General features: G+C 65.3%; 3 protein-coding genes across 4 annotated transcripts in view; 1 reads left to right on the top strand and 2 right to left on the bottom strand.

Annotated features, from left to right (window-relative positions):
• CHLRE_14g626576v5 (uncharacterized protein) overlaps positions 1-720 on the bottom strand; it is a 3,237-nt gene extending 2,517 nt beyond the window's left edge. Inside the window, exons 1-3 of the mRNA XM_043070288.1 lie at positions 568-720; positions 341-390; positions 143-191 (exon numbers count right to left, since the gene is read on the bottom strand). Coding sequence (XP_042916961.1) covers positions 143-191; positions 341-390; positions 568-604 — 136 coding nt within the window. The 5' untranslated portion in view covers positions 605-720. The remainder of the gene's footprint in view (positions 1-142; positions 192-340; positions 391-567) is intronic.
• Positions 721-820: 100 nt separating this feature from the next.
• Positions 821-6,422, top strand: CHLRE_14g626600v5 (uncharacterized protein). Of its 2 annotated transcripts, XM_043070290.1 has the most exons (2): positions 821-5,413; positions 5,528-6,422. In XM_043070290.1, the coding sequence occupies exon 1, from the start codon at positions 1,128-1,130 to the stop codon at positions 5,232-5,234; it is 4,107 nt and encodes a 1,368-aa protein (XP_042916963.1). In that variant the 5' UTR covers positions 821-1,127; the 3' UTR covers positions 5,235-5,413; positions 5,528-6,422. The 2 variants fall into 2 exon arrangements, with proteins under 2 accessions (XP_042916963.1, XP_042916962.1); XM_043070289.1 differs by having other exon boundaries at positions 821-6,422.
• Positions 6,423-6,494: 72 nt separating this feature from the next.
• CHLRE_14g626634v5 (uncharacterized protein) lies at positions 6,495-22,350 on the bottom strand. Its single transcript, XM_043070291.1, has 20 exons — positions 22,122-22,350; positions 21,653-21,805; positions 21,288-21,371; positions 20,675-20,776; positions 19,686-20,306; positions 17,188-19,413; positions 16,115-16,616; positions 15,071-15,229; positions 14,594-14,722; positions 14,295-14,344; positions 13,618-13,745; positions 12,721-12,824; positions 11,911-12,064; positions 10,974-11,362; positions 10,558-10,634; positions 9,942-10,328; positions 9,170-9,526; positions 8,804-8,922; positions 8,072-8,384; positions 6,495-7,589 (listed from the first exon to the last, which is right to left on the bottom strand). The coding sequence occupies exons 1-20, from the start codon at positions 22,287-22,289 to the stop codon at positions 7,437-7,439; spliced, it is 6,375 nt and encodes a 2,124-aa protein (XP_042916964.1). The 5' UTR covers positions 22,290-22,350; the 3' UTR covers positions 6,495-7,436.
• Positions 22,351-22,392: the final 42 nt, after the last annotated feature.

Raw genomic sequence — 22,392 nt, forward strand, 5'->3', positions numbered from 1 at the left:
ACACAGCACTACACGGATGTGAAGGCGCCGGATGGGTCAGAAGGCCGGGTGTACACAAGCACAGGCGCTGTCGCCGTGCCCGCCCAGGCTCCAAGTGCCGACCGCACCCACGCATCCACACACTAGCCCCAAACCTACTTACCGCCCAAGCTTGAGCACCACTCCGGCTCCAGCCGCGCTACCCCACAGACCTGCAGCACACACACACACACACATGGGTAGGCGCCTGATGGGGCGGGGAGGCCGAACAAACACAAGCACAGGCGCTGTCGCCGTGCCCAGGCTCCAAGTGCCGACTCCACATGCACACACACATCCCCTAGGCCCAAGCCCTACGTACCCCCTTAAGGTAGGGCGCCCCACAAGCCCCGGACGCTGAAGCGCACAGACCTGCAGCACTACATGGACGTGAAGGGACCACGGGGGCCCCAACAAAGAGACTCAGCGCTAGCTATGCTAACATAATCATAACCGTGCTCATACTGAACATGACCATGGCGGCTAGCACAAGAAGCCAGCTGCAAGACTTCAAAGCAACTCTCGACGCCATTGCCGCCGGGAGCTTACTTATACGGCCTAAGGATGTTTTAACGGCTGAGTTCATTAAGAATCAGGTTACAGAAGCCACAGTAGCCGAGACGGAGGCGCAATGCCCAGGTTTCTGGAGCTCGGCGCTGGCCGCCCACGCGCAAGCTTCACGGGCCCTGGCTGCCTGTCTCGATTTAGCTAAAGCCACACAGGTTTTTGAGCTGTGCGATGTGTTTCGAGTGGCACGCCTTGACCACTTGCAAGGTGTACCCGCCAGCGACCCGGCACTATCGTGCCTGGTGCTCGCGCTCCTGCGGGGCGACACCTTCAGCGTGTACGCCCAGGGTCTGTCTCGCGTGCGGGCGTTCGTAACAGCAGCCACAGACGCGGCTTCCGGGGAGCTGAGCTGTCTCCAGTGCGCTGACGAAGGGCCGCGCAGCGGCCCCTCCACGGCCTCTGCTGGCGCCGCCGCAGCCTCCCGCGTTGACGCAACAGCGCCCAACAGCGCAAGCGACGGCGCGCAACGCAGCCCCGCTTATCTCACGATGAAGCTCCAACTGCTTGGGCTGGCGAGCCATCGGCTTCTAGATGCGGCCGTTATGCTGCTGGGCATTTGCGCCCGCCTCGGTCACGTAGAGGCAGTGCGACATGAGGCGCTCGAGGCGCTGGCAAGGAGCTCTGTGTTAGAGCACGTGGCGGCGACGCTGCTGTGCCTGGACCAAGCTCTGGCGACCCAGATGACAGCCTCTCTGAGGTTTGAGGACGCAGCGGGTGCTAGCGCCGCGGCAGGGGGCAACGCAGCCGAGCCGCCAGTAGTCGGGTCGGTCCCAGAGCACCTGCTGCTGCAGGCCGCGCCGCCAACCCTGGCAGCAGGTTGCGCAGCAGCAGGGGCAGCAGCAGGGGCAGCAGCAGGGGCAGCAGTAGCAGGGGCAGCAGCAGCAGGGGCAGCAGTAGCAGGGGCAGCAGTAGCAGGGGCAGCAGAAGCAGGGGCAGCAGAAGCAGGGGCAGCAGCAGGGTGCGCGTCGGCGTCGCAGTCGGGCCTGCCGCCGCGGCAGCGTGGGCAGGAGTCTGCGGGGGCGGGGGATGCGCTCCGCGCAGTCTCGGATGTCCAAGGATGGCATGGCATTCTGTGCAACTGCCTGGATATGCACAGCATGCGCTGCGACTGGCCGCCGCCCCAGTCCCCCCATTGGTCGCAACAGCCGCGGCCGCTGCAGCCGCCGCCAGCAGGCGTAGGCGAAGCTCCAGAGCCCGCGCCGCCCCCAGCAACAGCGCCTGCACCCGCTTCGCTTGCCCCAAGAGCCGTGCTCGCGCCTGGAGGGACGACTCAGCGGCGGCGCCAGCAGCTATTGATGCGAATCTTCAGCGCCCCGTCCCTCCAGCTTTTGGCGCTCCTGTATCTGGATGTGCCGCTAGCCTGGGAGCGTGGGCTTGGGAAGCGGCCAGCGGAGGCGGCACAGCGGCAGGGGGATCAGCAACAAAGCCAGCAGAGCTTCGTAGAGGTGGCCGCGGCTCACCCAGGGTCGGCAGCCGCTACCGGCAGCCCAGACCACAGCGAGAGGGGTGCTTGCAGCTGCGGGGTCCCGTGGCTGCGAGGTGGGGTGCTGCCGGCGTGGGGCCCTGCGGCGGAGCTTGACTTCACGGATGCCGCCAGCTCGGTTAAGGAAATGGGCAGCGCCATTGAAGCGGCGGCCACCGTCTTGGCACTCAGCGCTGCTGCCTCTGCTGCTGCGGGCCCGCACAGCCGCGCTGCTACGGACTCAGACGCAGGCGCAGGCGCGGGCGCAGCTGGTGGCACAGCAAGTCAGCTGCCGCCGCCGCTGCCACTTGTCCACTGGTACGACGCACTGCAGGCAGGTCTGCGAGCCGCACGACCGGCGGTGTTGACCTATGTGGCCAATGCGGCGGGCTCAATGCCGCTCATGCTCTCTGTCCGGAGGCAGTGGTGGGCGGGAATGGACGCAGCTGTGCGGCTGTTTGTGCTGCTGCGGCGGCGGCAGGCGGCTGCACGGCTGCCGGCGCTGTGGCAGCAATTTGTTGCCATGCTGCCGGCGCTTCCGGTGTTTTCGGTCCGGCATGAGTCGTTCCGCCAGGAAGTGTTTCACTGCCTAGCTGACGTGTTGGCGTCTCCAGCTCTAGCAGCGGCGCCAGGCCCTCAAGTGCAGCGACGGCAGCAGCAGCTGCAGCAGCAGCTTCCGCCCAGCCCCTCGACATCTGGGTCAGCCGCAGAGGACGGCAGTAGCACCTGGGGCACCGGAGGCGGTTGCAGCTACAGCCTGCGCTGCGCGCTGGACGCGGGGCTGCTGCCGGCGCTGGAGCAGCTGCTGCGGCGGGCGGTCGCGGGGCTTCCGGCGGTGCAGCAGCCGCCCCCAGTCGATGCCACGGCGCGGTTCTATGCCCAAGAACAGGCGCAGGTCGCCTGTGTGGTCCTGGGGTCACTCCTGTGTGAGTCCGGTGTGTGGTCCGAGGTGCTTGCGCACGGGTCTGCTGCAGAGGCGGTGCCGCTGGTGGCGACGCTCTCGCGTGTGGCTGCCGTTGTCACCGACGCGGCGGCGGCCGCGGCGCAGACGACGAAGGATGTGGGGGCATTGCGGAGCAAGCCGGAGCAGCGGCTAGCTCTGTCGGTGTGCCTCATCCTCACAGCTCTGCTGGAGCAGCAGCAGGCGCAGGCAGCAGCTGGCGGGCCCTCGCGCTTGCTCCTGCAGTCGCAATTTGACGTGCACTCGGATGGCCTTGCGCTGAGCCGCTGGGTGTGCCGCAACCTGGGTGGCGACAGGGACCGCGGCGCGGCCGCAGTGGCGGGCGCTGCTGCTGGCCCTGAGCCCGCGGGGGCGGCGGGCGCCGCTGAGCCCGCGTGTGCATCGACCGCAGCAGTGCCGTCGCCGCCGCACCCGCAGCGCCTGCTGCTGGCGGACTGGGCGGCGTTGCAGTGGCTGCCGGTGCTGCTGCGCGCGCCGGCCGTTGACCTGATGGCGAGTGGCATGTCCGACACGGCCCTCCCGGAGCCGCTGGACACGGGCCGCTCGGGCGCGCTGCTGGTGAGCCGCCTGGCCCGCAGCCTGGTGCAGCTGTGCCGCCACTACTTGGCGGCCGTGTGGCGATTCAGCCGCGGAGAACGCGTCATGGGCGGCCACCCGTACCCCAGCTCGATGCAGGTCGCGGAGCAGGACATCGAGGTGCGAGCGATACGGAAGGCCGAGGCGGAAGTAGCCTGTAGGCCGATTGAGCAGAAGGTGGCGCAGTTGCAGCAGCGGTCGCGGCGTGTTCAGGTGGAGGCAGAGGCACAGTTGGCAAGGATAAACCCGAGGGCGGCGGCGGAGATGGCGGCGGCGAGGAGCCTGGTGGTGGAAAACGAGGCGATGCGCGCTGAGACGGATGCGCTGCAGGAGCAATTGGCTCGGGCTCGTGCGAAGGCGGCGCAGGCGTGCGCGGGGGGAGGCGTGCCGGACTACGGCGACGGCCTGGTGTGGCACCTGGCCCTCGGCGACCCCGGCAATGCCCTTGGTGTTGTCGGACTGGAGGCAGCGACCCTGTGCGCCACCCAGCACTTCGTGGCGGCGGTGCAGCGGCTGAAATCCGCGGCAGCGGCGGGTGGCGTACTTGCGGCGGCAGCAGCAGTGGCGGGTGGCGCAGCTGCAGAAGCAGAAGCAGCGACAGCGGAAGCGGAAGCGGCAGGCTCGGCGACTGCAGTGGGTGCTGGAGGTACCGCAGACGAGGCCGGAGGGGGCGGCGGTGCAAGTGGTGTGATGCAGGAGCGAGCTGCGCATCGCGGCAGGGACACCGAAGCCACGGCGGATGCCGCGGCGCTCGCCTCAGCGGTGATGGATTTGGCGGAGGTTGCCGCTGTGCGCGTCTGGTTTCAGCGCACCGTGATCGACAAGAAAGACCAGGATGTAGACCTCCATGTGAACCTTGGGATCGCTGTCGGCCTCAGCGGCGCCAAGCTGCTGAAGTGGCTGCAGAAGTTTGGCTTACGCCGGCGGCCGCGGCTGGAGGCGGTTCTGTGGGCGCCGTACCGGAAGGAGCAGGAGGCGGCAGGGGCCGCCGCAACAGCAACAGCAACGGCGGCAGGCGGGTCGGCGAGCCCAGGGGCGAAGGCCCAGCAGCGGCGGGGCGGCCGGCAGTCGGCAGCTGCAGCGGTGGATGAGCAAGCGCGGCTGGCACGGCAGGCGGCGCGGGAGACCGCCGTGTTGGCGCTGTTGGACGAGCTGGCTGACCGGTACGGGCTGGCGGACCTGTTGCCGGATCCCGCGCTGAACGACACGGATCCTGCTTGTGCTCTGGTGAGGGACCCTGCAATGCTAGGACAGCGGCTGCTGCGCGAGAGTGCCCCCGTGCGAGCGGACACAGCGGGCGCGGCAGCAGAGGCAGGGGCGGCGGCTGGGGCGTCAGGCTCAGAGGGCGGAGCCGGGGTCAGCACCAGCAGCACCACCAGCAATGGTGATGGTGGCGGGGACAAGCCTTCTGCACCGGCTGTGCCCGGGCATGTATTGGGCGTGGGGCTGTGCTGCAACCCGGCCTGCCGCAGCCTGGATGGCCCCAGCGCACTCCTGCCGCCGGGCGCCGGCAAGGTGTGCGCGCGCTGCAAGGGGGTGCGGTACTGCTGCGGCGCCTGCCAGCTGGAGCACTGGCGACAGCGGGGAGGCCACAGCGAGGACTGCGCGGGCATGAAAGCAAAGCAGCAGGCGGCCAGTGCCGGCAAGTAGCGCGGATGCACGGTGCCCGTCATAGGACGCAGGGTGTCAGGAGATCGCCCGTCATAGGACGGAGGGTGTCAGGAGATGACGTAATGAGAGAGCTCATGAGCAGAGGAGCTGGTGCGCACTTCTGAGTATCAGCGTTGATAGAGTTTGTGTGACGCATGGGACAGTGTACCAAATATACTGTGAGTGTATTACGCTGAGAGCCGCAGCCCTGACAAGCGGACATAGCTTTCTGCGGATTGTGCAAGTGCGGCTGGTTTAAATGACGGTCATGTTACAGAGTTTTGGCATCGCAGGAAGCCGGGTGTCAGGAGGAGGGCGCAGAGCCGCAGCCGACAAGTACAAGCGCAGGGCGCAGCAGACAAGTACAAATGCATAGGATTGCAAGTGCGTTAGTGCCGATGCGGAAATTCAAAGGGAGTCGGCGGCGGCATTGAGAGCGGGCGACGAAGACATAGACGATGATGCGCTGGTGACAAGCTTTGTGGCCGCCGTGTTGTTCGCGTTGGAGGATGTGCAGAAAGATGGGCCCCTACGGCCTTGCCGGCGTGTCGCCACGTATTGAGTGGCCGTCAGCCTGCGAGGCGGGTCATGCGTGTTGTGCAACTTGCAAGACTTTGTGCATTGTCGTGTTGGTGTAGCTTGGCTGCAGCCGTTCCAATCAGCTGGTTGTCGACTTGTCGTGTCACTGTGCGTCATCGATTGTGGCGCCTGCGGCGGTTGTGCAGGCCGTACATCAGCGAGGATACGGTACTGCATATGGAATGCGGGTTTGGCCAGAGGACTTAAGAGGACGTGTACGGCAGACGGTGCACTGGGCCGTGGGATGATGTCGTCAGAGCCAGGGGTTGTGGTCAAAGTTGTACTTGCGGTGCTGTCTCGCTCGACCAGTGCTCGTGTCTTCCATCTACGCTGTAGACATTTGGCCCAAATCTGCCGAAGGCGGAGAAGTGTTTTGGGGTTTGGGGCCGCGCATCTACGGAGTGCAGACGTTTTGGGGATTTGGCGGTATCTTAGACCGGGAGCGTAAATGTTTTGGGGGTTTGGGGGGCGTGCCGCCGTGCCCCAAGGGAAAATTTTCTGGGTATAGATGGCGCCAGGGGTATAGATGGGCCAGGGATGGAACCCCTGGATGGCGCGGGAGGGGTCATCTACGCGGTGTAGACGCCGGGGGCCTAAAGCCATCTATAAGAAACCGGCACTGCGCTCGACCTGCCGCCGGCATTTGGCCACAGGTGAACGACACACCGCACAGCTGCGTACCGGTAAACAAACTTACAAACGTGCAGGCGCGCAGCAAGCGTGGCGCCGTGCGTGCGCATTGAGGCTAGCAACAAGCAAAACGTGCCCTCACAGGGCAGCCAGGACCGTTTGTCCGTCAATGACGGTTCTCTACACGTCAGCACACACACGCAGCCCTCGCCTGCGGCACGAACTCCCCCGTGGGGTCTGGAATTCAGCTGCACCCTGCGAGACTTACCAGCCTACCTTGACACTTTCCCATCGCATACGCAGCCCTCGCCTGTGTCACCGACTCCCCCGTGCTGGTGGATTCCCAGCGTGCCCCAAACGGCATCCATACCAGGTCCAGTCACCCGCCGCATGGACACCTCCCTCCAAACGTACTATCACACAAGGCCTCGCCAGCTGCTCGTGACCTACCTCAGCATATTATGACTAGCCCAAGAACTAGCCTAACTAGTTTGGCTGCACGCCCAACTACAAGATCGCGAATCCCCAAGACCGCAAGAGAACGCCCTTCAGAAATCACAATCGCGCGGCGCCCCGGCCACCCCCTCCTCCAGTAGTCCGCAAGCTAGAGCGCTCCGTGGCGCAAGGGCGGAAACTGCCCCTTGCTTGCGCTGCTATTCTCAACCCCTCCCTTTCACCCCTCTGCCTGCGCTCCGCTAGCTTGGCTTGGTTCGGTTAAGTTGGGGCTGGTACCTACACTCACTCCTTCGGGCTCGGGGGTACACAACGTCCCCTCCCTGCCTCATTTCAGCAAGCGCCCCCCTGACATCCAACTTCATCCCAACTCCAAAGGCCTCTTCCCCGCGTTCCTCCCAACTCTCAACCCCTAACAAACACCTGCACCTAGAGCATGGCGGATCCCTCTTGTAAACAATGCAATCTAGATCATGGCGGATCCCTCTTGTAACCAATGCAATCTAGAGCATGGCGGATTCCTCTTGTAGCCAATGCAATCTAGAGCATGGCGGGCGGCTGCAGCAGCTCTCGTCCCAGCAGCCGCCGCCCAAGCCGCCCCAACAGCCGGCCTGAGTAGAAGTCGCGGTAGTGGGGCGGCAGGCTGGACAGCGCCGCCGCCGCCTCCTCACCAGCCTTGTCGGCGGTCTCGGCCTGCGGGGTGTGTGGAGGAGGGAGGGAGGGAGGGGGGTTACATGCATTAAGTTGAAGTCGTAGCCAAATACAAAGGTACACAGGGGGGTTGCAAATACCAGCCCAAACTAGAGCAAACCCCGCTAAACTAGCGGAGGGATGGAGGGAGGAAGGGAGGGAGGGAGGGATGGGCCTGGAGAGGAGGCGGCGGGGGCGGAGGGGTACGGAGGTAGTGAAGTGGGGGATTCAGGTTGCTGTAAAAGGATGCGGATTTGAAGGGACAGCCCGACAAGCGGCAAAGGCGCGCACTTGAGAAAGACAGCGCAGCGCGAGAGCAATAATTGGCCGATGTAGACAGCGGGGGAAGGCAGCCGGGGAAGGGCGCAAGCAGGCGCAAGAGCCCATCGAGCCTCACGACACACGCCCCGTACATGATCCACGCGCCGTACGCCGTACACGCGCCGTACGCCGTACACGCGCCGTACCCCGTGCACGCCACGTACCTCCACGAGGTCCCTGTTGCCGTACAGGTCCTTCCTGTGGTAGTGGCGGGCGGGCAGGTGGCGCCAGAAGGCGTTGACGCTGATGCTGACCTCGCCCGCCGCAGCCCCCACACTGCCGCTACCGCCGCGGCTACTGCCATTGCTACTGCCATTGCTACTGCCGCTGCTACTGCCGTTGCTACTGCCATTGCTGCTGCTGCTACTGCCGGCGGATGTGCTGATGGTGGTGACGTTGTGGAACCACAGGCTGGGCAGGAACAGTACGTCGCCGGGCCGCAGCTCCGCCAGCAGTGGCGCCGGGCAGCCCGCGTACCTGCGTATTTGTGTGCGTGTGTGTATGTGTGTGTTGTGTGTTTATGCGTGTGTTAATCAGTAACGAAGCCTTAACGATAACTTACGAATACCGAGCGTGGGGTGTGTGTGTGTGTGTGTGTGTGTGTGTGTGTGTGTGTGTGCGTGTGCGTGTGCGTGCGTGCGTGCTAGGAGAAGCGACTGTGGGGAACGCGAACTCTGTATGCAACGCATGAGTGTGTCTATGCCTGTGTTGTGTGTATTGCAGGTTTCAGAACGAGTCCGTAGGTGTGCGCGTGTGGACCGGCGGTGTGTGTGCAAGGGATGTGCTGGGAGAGGTCGGGGCGAGCAATCCCTCCTGCACACCACAGCGGCCCCACCACAGCGGCCCGACCACAGCGGCCCCACCACAGCGGCCCCAACACAGCGGCCCCACCTCACCGCGGGTGGGCCTGTAGGTCGGGTGCGGCGGTGTGGATGACGGGCGAGGAGGAGCCGGCCACGTGCAGCGCGTCGTGGCAGGCGGGCGGCCACAGCAGCACACGCTTGGTCCCCGCCACCTGCCGGGTCGTTGGGAGGAGGGGTGGTGGTGGTGGGCCGTGTGTGCGGATGTGTGTACGCTTCGCGCATTGTGTTGTGTTGTGTTGGGGAGCACAAGGGAAGGAAGAAAAGATACCGTGTGATTGTGTGCGCGTCCGCAAAGCGCAGTGACAAAACAGCACTGTCACGCCACACAAAAACACACACACACGCGCACACGCCTTTCCCCCCTCCCCCTCCCCCTCCCTCCCTCCCGATCCCCCCCACCTGCACCAGGAAGTTGTCCATGACGTCGTAGTGCGTCCACAGCGTCAGCCCGGGACTGCTCAGCCGCAACACAGTGCTGTGCAGCGGGCCGCCCCCGCCACCTCCTCCACCGCCTCCTCCGCCACCTCCATCGTTGCCGCCGCCGCCATATAAGCTGCCGCCAGCACCACTACGCGCCGCCTGCTGGCCGCCGCCGCGACTGGGTACAGCCGCCGCCTCCACCTCCGGCTCCGCCTCCGGCTCCGCCGCCTCCGGCGCCTCCGCCGCCTCCGGCTCCGCCGCTTCCGGGATGAGGTGTGTGGGCAGTCGTAGGTCGGCGGCCAGGGCGGGGAAGGAGGCGGCCAGGTCGGCGGCTTCCTGCAAGAGGGGGAGAGGGGGCAGGAGGTGGATGCAAGGTTGGAACATTGGAAACAGGATACAAGCACGGGAATTAGGTGACAACAAGTAAAATCATCGGGCAAATGGTCAATGATACCGGGGAGGGGGGTGGGGTTACAGCAGCGGGCGGGAAGGTGGGAGGCAGAGATGGGCGGGGGAGGCAGGAAAAGGCACACACATGCGGAGGACAGGAGGCCGAGCGCACGGCGTCGAGCTCCTGCCCATTGCATGATGCATGCATGCCATACAACATGCATACCGTACGGCACATGCACACACACGCGTGCGGCAGAGATACTGCGGTACACACGGATTTGTACGTGAATGCACGCACACACACGCGCGCGCACACACACACACACACACACACACACACACGCAGGGGGGTTCTTGCCTTCCGCGGGTTCTCGCCAATGCTCCGCAGGTACAGCACCTCCGGCCCGGTGCCGTACTGCGGCCCCGCAGGCACCAGCTCCGGCCACCCGGCAGTAGCACCGCTGCCAGCTCCAGCTGTAGCACTAGCACCACCACTGGCAGTAGCAGCGTCCCTGACGACGGCAGCCGCCGCACCAGCCGCGCCGGCAGTAGCAGCAGCTGCGCCGGCAGTAGCACCAGCAGCCCCAGCGGCAGTAGCAGCCACAACGGCAGTAGCTGCACCACGCGGCGGCGGCAGTCCGGCCAGCCGGGCCACCAGCTCGTTGAGTGGCATGGTCTTGAACGCGAAGTTCTTGTTCACAAAGTCCAGGCAGCCGGAGGGCTCGCGCGTCACGTGCACGCTCACCTGCAGGCATGTGTGTGTGTGTGTGTGTGTGTGTGTGTGTGTGTGTGTGTGTGTGTGTGTGTGTGTGTGTGTGTGTGTAGGCAACTGTGTTGTGTGCGTATGCGTGTGCGTGTGCGGGTGAGCCGGCTGCGCCTGTGGCGCCGTGTTACAAAACAGGCGGTTGTCTTCATGCTCGCACACACCCGCACGCTCACACTCACACAACAGTACACTACGTGCACACACTCACCAGGGTTGTGTCAGCCCCGGGCAGGCTCATGAGGTACTGCGGCGTCCATTTGCGCGGCGCCGGGCCCAGGTCCAGACCTGCGTGTGTTTTAGTGTGTATGTGTGCGTGTGTGTTTGTGTCTGTGTGTATGTGCGTTGTGTGTGTTTAAGGGCGGAAAGTTGAGGACAATTACCTCAAGAGGTGCCGTGCGGTGGCGCGGCGGGAACAGGCTCTGGCAGGCAAAACCACCTGAAAGCCTCTGTGTCGCCCCCGCGGGACCCATGGAAGGGACCAACGCAACCCCAGCCTCCTCCCACATACACTACCCTTCAGGTAACATCTGTAAACCGTCGCTTTGCTGCATCGCATACACTGTCTTTGCGCAACGTTTTCCTTGTGCTCTTTAACACTCGCCCCCCGCCCCCCAAACAACTCACCCTCCAGCACCACCGGCACGCGTGCCGTGCTAACGTCCCGCTCAAACTCCCGCCGGCTCATCCCGCCCGCCGCCGCCACCCGTCGTACACACTTCAGCTCGCTGTACGGCCGCTCGTACCACCGCCCGCCGCCACTGGGAGCCGTCGGCGGCGGCGGCGGCGCCGCCGCCACAGCGGTTGCCGGCGGCGGCGGCGCCGCCGCCGTCGCCGCGGCTGTGGCAGCAGCCTTCGGCTGCTGCGGCTGCGGCCGTTTGGCAGTGGTCCCGGAGGCGGCAGTAGCAGTAGCGGCAGCAGCAGTAGCGGCAGGTAGCGGAGGCGGCGGCGGTGGTGTGTAGTCGGGCGGGCGCATCTCGATGTCCAGCACCACGTGTCGCACGTGGGGGGCGTACCTGTGTGTGTGTGTGTGTGTGTGTGTGTGTGTGTGTGTGTGTGTGTGTGTGTGTGTGTGTGTGTCGGGGGGGGGGGGTTGCAAGGATTGGTACAGAGGGGGGGGGTTGTAGATACCAGCCCAAACTAAACCAAACAGGGCAGCAGTCATGCCGGATGGGATGAGTGGGCGAGTGGGCAAGCGAGTGAGTAGCTAAGGCATCGACTTCAACGCCGTTTGTCCATAACTAGGTGCGGGTAAGTAAGAGCGCTCAACGTCTTCTCGTGTCTCTTGTGTCTCTTTGAGTCTCTTGGGTTCTACCCATCACAGCCCATCACACTTACCGCCATCCCTCATGAGCGGCTCGCTAGCTAATCCCGCTCGGCCGCGCCGCCCCCGCGCTTTAGGAGTTTACTCCAGAACCGCACCACCCACACCAGACCCCACACCACACATACACACCCCTTCCCAACGCTCCCCACCCCGTCCAAACCAACCTCCACCCCCACCCCCGCACCACCCTCACACCACCACCCCCCCAATCCCAATCCCACCAACCCTCCCACCCACCACTTGACACGCTCCACGTGCGCCAGCCGCACGCTCCACCCCGCCCGGCCCTGCCCCGCCGCGATCCCCCGCAGCGCTGCCAGGCAGGCCGCGGCCCAGGAGCCGTCGGCGTCGTCGGCGTCATTGATGTTGTGGTGCAGATGCAGCCAGCCGCCTGTGTATGTGTTTGGGGGGGGGGGTGGAGTGGGCGGTGGTGGTGGTGGTGGTGGTGGTGGTGGTGGTGGTGGTGGTGGTGGTGGTGGTGGTGGTGGTGGTGGTGGTGGTGGTGGTGGTGGTGGTGGTGGTGGTAGTGGTGGTGAGGGAGAGGGATGAGGGGAGGGAGAGGGGTGAGGGGAGCGGGAGGAGGGGAGAGGTGAGGGGAGGGAGAGGAGGGTGGGCGACGGGAGGAAGAGGAAGCAGAGCGGGTTGACTGACGTGGAGAAGAGAATGTCTTGTCGCAACATGCTGCTAGCACACAACGCGGTTGGACGGCACAACCCCTCTCCCACGAACACGCCCGCTGTCAGCTCTGCCCTCTCCCGGCGCGCCCCCCAGCTCGGGCTGGTTTTCACAATCCCCGACCCCCGAAATATTATCGCTCTACTAACACCTCTGCCTGCGCTCTGCTCGTTTGACTTGGTTTTGGTTTAGTTTGGGCTGGTACCTACACCCCCCCCGCACTACCCGCACTACCCCGCCACCCCATTCCTCGCCCCTTCCTCCCCCTTGTATCCTAATGCCAATGCTTTCTAACCTTGCAAAACCCTCCCCCGCCCCTATTACACCCCCCCCCCACACACACACACACATCACTGAGCCCCCCACACCCACCTCGCTCCGGCCTCAGAGCCGCCACCGCCGCCTCCCAGCCGCCGCGGCTGCTCGGCAGCAACCCCAGCAGCACACGGTCCGCCACACCCGCCGGAGCCACCTGCCTGTTTTGCGAGGTGGTTGGCGGTTGGGGATGATGAAGGTTGGTGGTTTTTAATGGGTTGGTGGTTAACTGGTGCCGGTTGGTGGTTGGTGGGTTGGTGATGGCACACGGTGTGAGAGATGGCAGAGTGGGCATGGACAGGCACCCAACGTTCACCCACCCTCAATCAACGGGCCCAGCCGTCACACCGCAACGTTGCACCATCATCAGTTCCAGCATCGCACCAGAACACACCACCCGGACGCATGAAACGGACGCATGAAACCAACCCCGCCTGAAACTCCACCCCGCACACCCATGCCATTACAGCTTCAACTCGCCCCCCAGCCTCCGACCCCCCTCTCATCACCCACTCCCCCCCAGCCCAGCCCCCCAGCCCCCTCACATCACCCTCTCCCCACTCCCCTACTACTGTTCCTGGCTACGCCTTCACTTCTTAGATAGTCATGAATGTAACTCCCCCCCCGTCTGCGCGCTCGGCGCGCAGGTGAGTTTCGAATATCCGCCAAAGTATGCAGCTGCAGCTCGCACTTCCGCACGACCGGCCACACGGCGCGACAAACACAGTTTCATTTGCGGTACCGAGCGTCTCCAGCTTTACGCGCCACATGCGCCCACGTTTTTATTAGTTAAACTGGTTACTGTCAGCTTCACGGAGGGACAACGAGCTGGAGCGCGGCCGCCCGGACGGCCGCTCATGTGGTAACGACTTCGTCTGCAGTCTTCAGTGCATCCTGTACCGCTTTTCCAAACATCCCTGCAACCCCCAGCCCCCAGCCCCCTCCCCCTCTCACCTGCAGTCGCCCGGCCGCACCTCGCACCGCGCGGCCACGGGCGGCCCCCCCGCGTCCCCCAGCGCCGGCTGTTGCAGGTTGCGCCGGAGCGCCTCCAGCGCGTGCGGGTTCCACTCACACGCATACACCTGCATGTGTGTGCGAGTTTGTTTTGTGTTTTGTGTGTGTGTGTGTGTGTGTGTGTGTGTGTGTGTGTGTATGTGTGTGTGTGTGTGTGTGTGTGTGTGTGTGTGTGTGTGTGTGTGTGTGCGTGTGTGTATCTGTGTGTTTCGATCCACGAGACGTGTCGTTCTGGGTGTTGGGTAAGCAATCGCTTGAGCCCACAGCTCCTCCTTCTCATCCCGCCGTGGCGCCGTGCCGTTGCCCCACTGCCTCTCCCCCCTCGCATTGCATCGCAACCCGTAACAATGTGCGCCGACTTGCACACCGGCACAACCACAGCTGCACCCGCGACCCCCCCACTACCACTTTCTTAACTAGTCATGCATGGAACCCCCCCCCCCCCCAAAAAAAAACGTCAATTTGAGATCAACAGGTTCCCATCCACCCGCCTTGCAGGCCTCAAACCAAGCAGTGGGTGCTCTCATCGGTCAGCCTTTCAGCTCCAATATCCTCTTCCCCTCTTTCCAAATGGGCTCGGGCACATACCTCCTTGCAACCCCCCACCCCCGCCCCACCTTGGCCACACCGCCCACCACCAGCAGCGGCAGTGTGTAGTAGCCGATGCCTGTGCTTGCGTGGAAGAGAGAGGGAGGGTGTGTGTGTGTGTGTGTGTGTGTGTGTGTGTGTGTGTGTTATGGGTGTGTGTGTGTGTGTTATGGGTATGTGTGCATGAGTGTGTCTTGTGTTGCATTCGTCCTGTCTGCACCTGCAATGAAATCGCCCACGCCCACGCCCACGCCCACGCCCCACACCCCACGCCCCACCCCCACGCCACACGCCACCCCACCCCACGCCCACGCCCCACACTGCCCACCTGTGTACAGGTCCGCCACCACCTCGCCCGCCGCCCAGCCCTGGCGCCCCTGCCGCCCGCCGCCGGGCCCGCCCGCCGCAGGCGTCAGGCCGCGACCCCAGCCCAGTCGCGTGCGCTCCGTCACATTGCCTGCGACATGCAAAACCACATATGCATCAAACAACGTTAGCATCAAGTTCACTGTGTGTTAGCCGACTGTACGCGACCTGAAGGACTAGCTGTGTTGTTTCCAGCGCGTGCGCCGGCCAGTGACGCGCCCAAACGCCGAAGCGCCCCAACCCTGAATCCAGCACATCAACAAGCGCACTGAGCGTCCCTCTCCCGCTCCCTCTCAACTGCGCCCTTCCCCTCACCCTCCCCCTTCCTCGCCCTCCGCTGTCCATCCCCCGTTCCTTGTCTCTCCCCCTCCCCCTCTCCCCCTCCACTCGTTTGGTTTAGTTTGGGCTGGTACTTACACTCCCCGCCCCATTTCCCCACCCGATGAGAACATGCAACGCGTCACGTCCAGACTGAAGAGCACGCCGCCCTCGCGGTGAGTCACCCAGCCGGCCTGGTCGCTGCCCACTCCGCCGCCGCCTCCAGGGGTGACGTCATCACCGCCGTCGAGCAGAAGCACGGCCCGGCTGTCGCGTGTGCCTGCAGGAGCAGGGTGTGGGTTGGGATTGGCGTTGGGGAGTAGCCGTTCATGGGGAACGGAGTGATTCATTCACAAGTATGAAGCGCACGGGGCAGCACCCGCGAACGGTTGGCCGTTGTGACTCGTGTTGACGCGGCTCAACTCGACTTGAAAAGAACAACAAACTGATGCGAGATGCATGGATGGCGAATTTGGCTTAGGTGTAACCCTGCGCTTGAAGCGTACACCGCATACATGGTGGTCTTGCCCGGATAGAGTGCCGTGCAAAACACACACACGCGGCCGCCGTTCCTTCAGGGCCCGTCCCTCCTCCCCCCGCATGGCAGCCGTCCCCCGCAGCCGCGCCGCTTCGCTATTGGTGACACCGGCCAGTTCCGGCGTGGCCCCCCGGATGAGACTGGGGGAAACCGGGGCCGATGGGCGGGCTGCAGGGTTTGGCACGCACACGCGCGCGTGCGGGTGTAGCGCACGCTCACGTGCACGGTTTGGGTGGGAGGCGTGGGGACATACATGACTGCTGTGGCACACAGAAATCTGCCGTCGGGGCCATGGGGCTCGGGAGGAGGCGCGAGCAGCAAGGCGAGGGCGGGGGCACCCACTGGCCCTCTCGTTTCCAACCACTTGCACACTCGCTCTCTTGTCCTTTGCATGAGCCCGACCCCGCGGCGAGACACGCTGGTGCATTCCACTTCCACTTCAGCTTCCGCTTCCCTCATGTCCATCAGCGTGTGGTGATATGCGTCCTATCTACATCCGCATGCATGACAACCCGCTGTGGTGTGCCCCCCGAACAACCCTTCCCCAATCCCGCCCGCCCGCACCCTCCCGCCCACCGCTTTTGCTTTCCTAGCACATACATATGCCGGCCCGCCGCACCCACCCACCCGTGTTGGCTACCGGCGCCTGCCTCGCCAGCCGCCTCACTCCAAGCGCCTCCGCCACCGCCCGCCACAGCGGCAGTAGCACCGCCCGCTCCTCGCTGCTGCTGCCGCTGCTACTGCCCTTGCCGCAGCCACTGACGTCGCCGCTGCTACTGCCGCTGCTACTGCCACTGCCGCTGCTACTGCCGCCGAGCGCCGCCACCCAGCCGGGATGAGTCAGGCTGTCGGCCGGCAGTAGCACCAGATCTCCCAGCCGCTCCCACTTGGTGGGCAGGTCCGCAAACAGCGCCTCCCAGCTACTGCCAACGCCGGCGCCACTGCTACTGCCGACACCGTTGCTACTGCCGACGCCGTTGCTGCTGGCGGTGCTACTGCCGATCGAGGCCTGGTGCTGCTGCTGCTGCTGCTGCTGTGCCTGCTGAAGCAGCTGTGTGACCGCCTCCCGCATTCGGAGGGCGGGGCTGGCGGCGGCGCGGCCTGCGCGCGCCAGCGCCACGCGCACCACCTGCGCGGCACGACAGCAGCAGCCAGCGGGTGTTGGCGCGTGCGTGTCGTCATGTCAGCTGCGCCACACTCACACTCACACACACACACATACACACGCACGGTTCAGCCAAGGCTGACAGGGAAACTGCGTGCACCCTTAGCCGTTTTAAAGTAGTGTTTGGATTTTTTTCGCCAGCACCGCATGCCAGAGTGCCGTGTCGGGCGCAGTGCGTGTCACGGGGTGTGGCGTGTCCAGCGGCGTGTCCATTCCTTGACAGGACATATGAAACTACAGGTACCTACCCATCAGGCCGCCATCGCGCGAGCCGGTGTCGCGCCAACCACAACACGGCCCAAGCCACACGCACTTGCAAGTGCACCGCTTTGTGCCATGACTCCGCCATAGCAACCCCACCGATTGCACAAGCCCGCACACACCGCGACACAAGAACGTGTGCCACAGACACGTGCGACCACGCCATTCCCTCGATCTGTCTTCCGCTCCCTGCGGTCCCCGTTCCCTGCTGACCCCTCGCCGCCTCACCTCACAACTGGCACCACCACCACCAACGCATCTAAAACACACCCACCTGCGCGCCCGCCTTTTCCAAAACCTCCCGTACTCCCTCCGCCGCCGCCTCCGCCGCCACCGCCGCAGGCGCCGCCGCCCCCAGCGCCGCCGCCGCCTCGGGCGTCACCGGCAGTAGCACATGCCCCGCCGCCGTTGCCGCCGCCGCTACAGGTCCTGCGCCGCCGCCGCCAGTGCTGCTGCCTGCGGCACCACTGGCGGTAGCATTAGCACTACTGCTGCTGCTGCTGCTGCTACTGCCGCTACGCCGGGAGGCATCTAGGTAGCCGGCGGCTTTCAGCGCGTCCTTGACGGCCTTGGCAGCGGAACTGAGGACACGCACCGCCCATCCCTCAGCCGCCGCCACCGCCGCCGATGCCTCTGTCGCCGCCGCAGCCGCCGATGCCTCCGTCGCCGCCGCAGCCGATGATGCCTCCGCCTCCGCCGCAGCCGATGCCGCCGCCGCGGGTGCCGCCGTTGCTGGGAACCCCTGGCCAGCAGGGTTCGGCTTTAAATCAGCAGCCGCGAGGGCAGACGTGGCGGGGGCTGCGACAGAAGGAGCGGTATGTTGCTGTTGTTGCCCCTGTTGCTGCTGGTTGGGCTGCTGCTGCTGCCTCCTAACGCCGGCGCCAGGGCTAGCACCGCTGCTCGGGCTAGCACCGCTACTCATACCGGTGCTAGCCTTCAGCTCCGCGCCGCCGGCCCCACCAGCCCTATCAGCCCCACCGGCACGCTCCGCTTCCCGCCGTACGGCCGCCGTCAGCGTGCCCGGCGCAGCCTTGCTACTGCCGCTACTGCCGCCGCCCGACAGCGGCAGTTCAAAGCAGCCGCCGAACACCGTGCCGAAGCTGAAGCAGAACGCCCCGCCTCCCATCACAAACAGCGACTCGCCGCCTCCGCTGCTACCGCTACTGCCGCTGCTGCCGCTGCTACTGCCGGTGGCGACGACCTCGGCGCAGTGCCGGATGGGCACAAAGTCCAACATTGGCGGCCCCGCCGGTACCGCCGCCACGCCTCCGCCACCGCCGCCAGCTGCTACAGCTGCCGTCGCCGCCGCCGCCACCGCAGCAGCAGCAGCGCCCGCAGCTGCTACAGCCGCGCCGTCTGCCCGGTCTGCTACAGCCAGATCCACGCCGCAGTCGAAGGAGCGCCACTCGTGCGACCGCACGTCCATCACGCACAACCGCCGGTGGTGGTCGGTTGGGTAACCGCCAACCAACAGCAGGTAACGGCCCCAGCGGTTGAGCGTGTGGCTGAAGCACGCCGGCGGCAGTAGCTCCTGCGGCGGCGAGCCCACAGCCGCTGGCGGCGGCGCCGCCGCCGCATCACCACGGTGCCACGTGAGCGTGTCGAGATCCAGGTACGACACGTCCGAGAAGTGCACGCCGTACCCGCACGTGCCGCCGTGCACGTACATGCGGCCGGCTGACGAGGAGGCGGCTGTAGCAGCAGCAGCACCACCACCACCAGCAGCCGCGGGCCCCAGAGCGCTCGCAGGGACGTAGCAGGCGGCGTGCGACTTGCGCGGGCACGGCACCGCGCCCCGCGCCGCCACGCGCCGCCAGCGCCAGCCGGCTGCTACAGCCGGAATGCCGGCTGCTACAGCCGCCGCCGCCGCCGGGTCGCGGCTCAGGATCCACGTGTCACCGAGCACAGCTTCCGCGCTGCGGCCGCCGTGCACCACCACCCGCCACCCGTCCAACGCGTGCGCGCCGCGGCTGCTACTGCCGCTGCTGCTACTGCCGCTGCTGCTACTGCCGGTCGCCGGCTGCGGCTGCGGCGGCACCGCAACCACCGAGTGGCGGTAGCGGCCGGGGAAGGCGCCGGCCGCGGCTGTAGCAGCGTCCAGCGGCGCGCCGGCCGTGTCGGTTGGATCCAGGGCCGCCGCCACCTGGATCCAGGCCCGCGCAGCCAGATCCAGGATCCAAACGTCGCCCAGTGCGTCCATGGGGCTCGTACGGCCGCCCACCATCACGATGTACGGCGCATCTCCAGTGGCGCCGCCGCCACTGCTGCTACAGCCGCCAATGGCGGCGGCGGCGTGCCCCATGCGCGCCAGTGGTGCCGCCGCCGTGGCACCGTCCGCCAGCTCAAAGTTGCCCCATGCACGGGCACGTGTGTCGTACGTCAGTACGTCACTGCGGCGGGCGTGCGCGCCGCCGCCGCCATAACCACCGAGCAGATAGATAATGTGGCCGGCGGCGGCGGAGGCGTGGCCCCAGCGCGGCACCATCTCCTCCACCGTGCCCTGTTTTAGGGCGTGTGCGTTGTTGTGCGTTTGGGCCACTGCTGGCAATTTGATCGGTTGTGTGAGATCGTGCAGACGGGCTTGGAGTGCGCTTCAGAGTATTCGGAGTGTCATTCTGACGCTCTGTTCGCGCCCCAGTTGAAACAACCTCATGCACCCAACCCAACGCGAGTGACGTGACCTCTGCAGCGCAGGGACTTTGGCACACTGTCCGCCACCATCAAACACACATTGGGTGTGTCAACCGCACACAACCGCACACGCACACGCACCTGCTCCGGGAACACCGGCACGCCCAGCCAGCGCAGCAGCGGCCCCGCGCCCCCGCTGCCCGCGGCAGTAGCAGCCGCCGCCGCTGGCTTTGCTACTGCCTTCGTCGCTGCCACCGACGCTACTGCTGCTAGAGCCGCCTTGGCGACAGGTTTCACAGCCGCGGGCTTGGCCTTTGCTACAGCCGCCAGTGCTGCTACAGCCGCTGCTACAGCCCCGCTCCCGGCCAGCCCAAGCCGCGCCTCTAGCGCTCGCACCCGGCCCAGCACCGCCGCCTGCCGCCGCTTCAGCCCCTCCAGCGCCGACACCGAGCCGGCACCTGCCGCCGCCGCCGCCTCCCCGCCGCCGCGGCGGCGGCGCGCCGGCACCGCCGCCAGGCCCGCCGCCGGCGCCGCCCGCTTGGATCCAGATTTGGTGCCGGGCTCGCCGGTGGCATCAGATCCGAGATCCGGATCCTGCAGCACCCGGAACAGCTCCGCCTCAAACTTCCGGATCTTGTCCAGGTTCTGGTCGTACTTTTCGTTGGCTAGATCCACAATGTACCGGATGTACGAATCCGGGACCAGTACGGCACCGCCGTCGGCCACGGGCACCTCCAGCCGCAGGGAGTAGCGGATGCCCACCTGCACGGGGGGTTGGGGGGGGGGTGCCGGGGGGTTGCAAGGATTGGTACAGAGAAGGGTAGCGAGGTAGACAGCAGGTGTGGTGTTGTGCGTACCGATGACCGACGGGGGTGGGTAGCGTGATTGGGGATGTGTCGTGTGTGGGGGTTTGTGGATCGTGGGAAGCGCTTAACAGCGCAAAACACACACGCATGCGAACAGGCCTGGGTTACACCGCTAGCTACCTCTCCCTCCTCCAACTATCCCCTCCTCCCATGCCTGCTCACTGTTGATCAGCTCTCATATACTTACGCCAAACGAGCCGGGGAACGGACCCCACCGGATCGGCGCTTTTCCTCGCACGTCGCTTAGGCTAGTTCAACGCTCACCATGACTCTCCGGCCGCCGCTGCCCAACGTGAGGCCGCTCTCGCGCATGCCCGCCGCCCTCGCCGCCCCCAGCACCGCCTGTCCAGTCAGCGCGTTGTGGGCCTGAGAGGCAGAAGGAGTGGGGCGGGGAGTGGTGTGAGGAGTGGATATGGGAGTTGTAGATACCAGCCCAGACTAAACCAAACCCAATGCAATAGAGCGAGGAGGAGAGCGTGGCCGATGCTTGACAACGGAGCGGGGAGTGTGGGGGTTACATCCATGATGCGTTGAAGAAGAGGTGGGGGAGGGAGTGGGGGTGTGCGGAATGAGATGGGTGACCGGTGAGAGGGGAATGGGAATGGGAGGTCCGGAACGCCGAAACTGCCGCGAGAGTTTGGTGCAATTCGCGCAGTGGTGGCACCCTCGGCGTGACAGGCCACGACAAGACACACTGCATCAGGCTTCAACTCTGTCTTGCATGGACGGCTATCCCCCTGCCCACCCCTCCCACACACGTCCGCCCCCCAAACACACATACACACACACACACACACACGCCTCATCACACACACACACACACACACACACGCCTCATCACACACACACACACACACACCCCCCTCACACCCCTCACCTCCAGAGCCAGGATGAACGGCTCGAAGCGGAGCACCAGTCGCGCGCCCGAGCCCGCCCGGGCGTGTACGGCGGCAATCACATCCTGCGGCGGCAGCAGCCAGGCGGCGGTTTACCGTTACGTCCTTTCGTCCGTCGTTTTATATTTAGGCATGTCAAGCGATATGTTGCCAAGTACATAAGCACACTGGTCAAACGTCTTTCCAAAAGGACGGCGCGACCTGGGCATCACCAGCCCCCGCCATTACTCCTGACTTGAGCCAGCCCGTTCATGCCTCAAATCGTGACTCGCTGTTTCCCATAAGCTTGTTCGCTTCACGTGCTCAAATTGATTGTCCATCCTCCTTTCCATCCTTCGGTCCCCACCTCGGCGCTGGCTCGCTCGTGTGTGGCGTACACCCATTCGCCGCCCTTGCGCCCCGCGGCGCGATCCTGCGGCCCCGGCTCGCCAAACACCGAGATGCGGCCGGAGCAGGAGGAGGTGGTGTAGACGGCGGGGTGGGCGTTGATGCGCGCGACCTGTGAGAGTGTGACAGGGGGGTAAGCCCCGTGTTTGTGACTGGCGGACAGGAAGGACACCCCTGGCTAGCACAGGCTGTCTCGTGTCCCCGATCCCAACACCCACACCCACCCACCCCCAACACAAACCCACACCAGCACCCACACCCACACACGCGCACACACCCACCCACACACCCACATGCACGTCCAAGCACTGCCCCTCCTCACTTCCTTACTCGTGGGACTGGTGCAACCGTGCAATCCACCACGCACGACCCCCCCCCCCCCCCCACACACACACGCCACACGCCACACGCCCCGTAACCCCACGCACCAGCTCCGCAACCGGGGCATCCACACTGCCCTTGCGGCTTTTGTCGCCGCAGTCCGCCGCCAGCGACGCCACCACACCCGCCTTGCGCTGCGCAAACGCATCCAGCCGCCCGCCACCCGCCGCCTTGCCCATGCCGCCGCCGCCGCCGCCCGTGTGAGCTGCAGCCATGCCGCTTTGTCCTATGCCTGCCCTTCGGGATTACTGCTTTGCTGCTACAGCCTCTGCCTGGTTGCCGCTGCAACCACTGCCTGCCTGCTGCCTGCGAATGCCG

The sequence above is a fragment of the Chlamydomonas reinhardtii genome, chromosome 14 (assembly GCF_000002595.2).
Source record: "Chlamydomonas reinhardtii strain CC-503 cw92 mt+ chromosome 14, whole genome shotgun sequence".
Taxonomy (NCBI): Eukaryota; Viridiplantae; Chlorophyta; class Chlorophyceae; order Chlamydomonadales; family Chlamydomonadaceae; genus Chlamydomonas; species Chlamydomonas reinhardtii.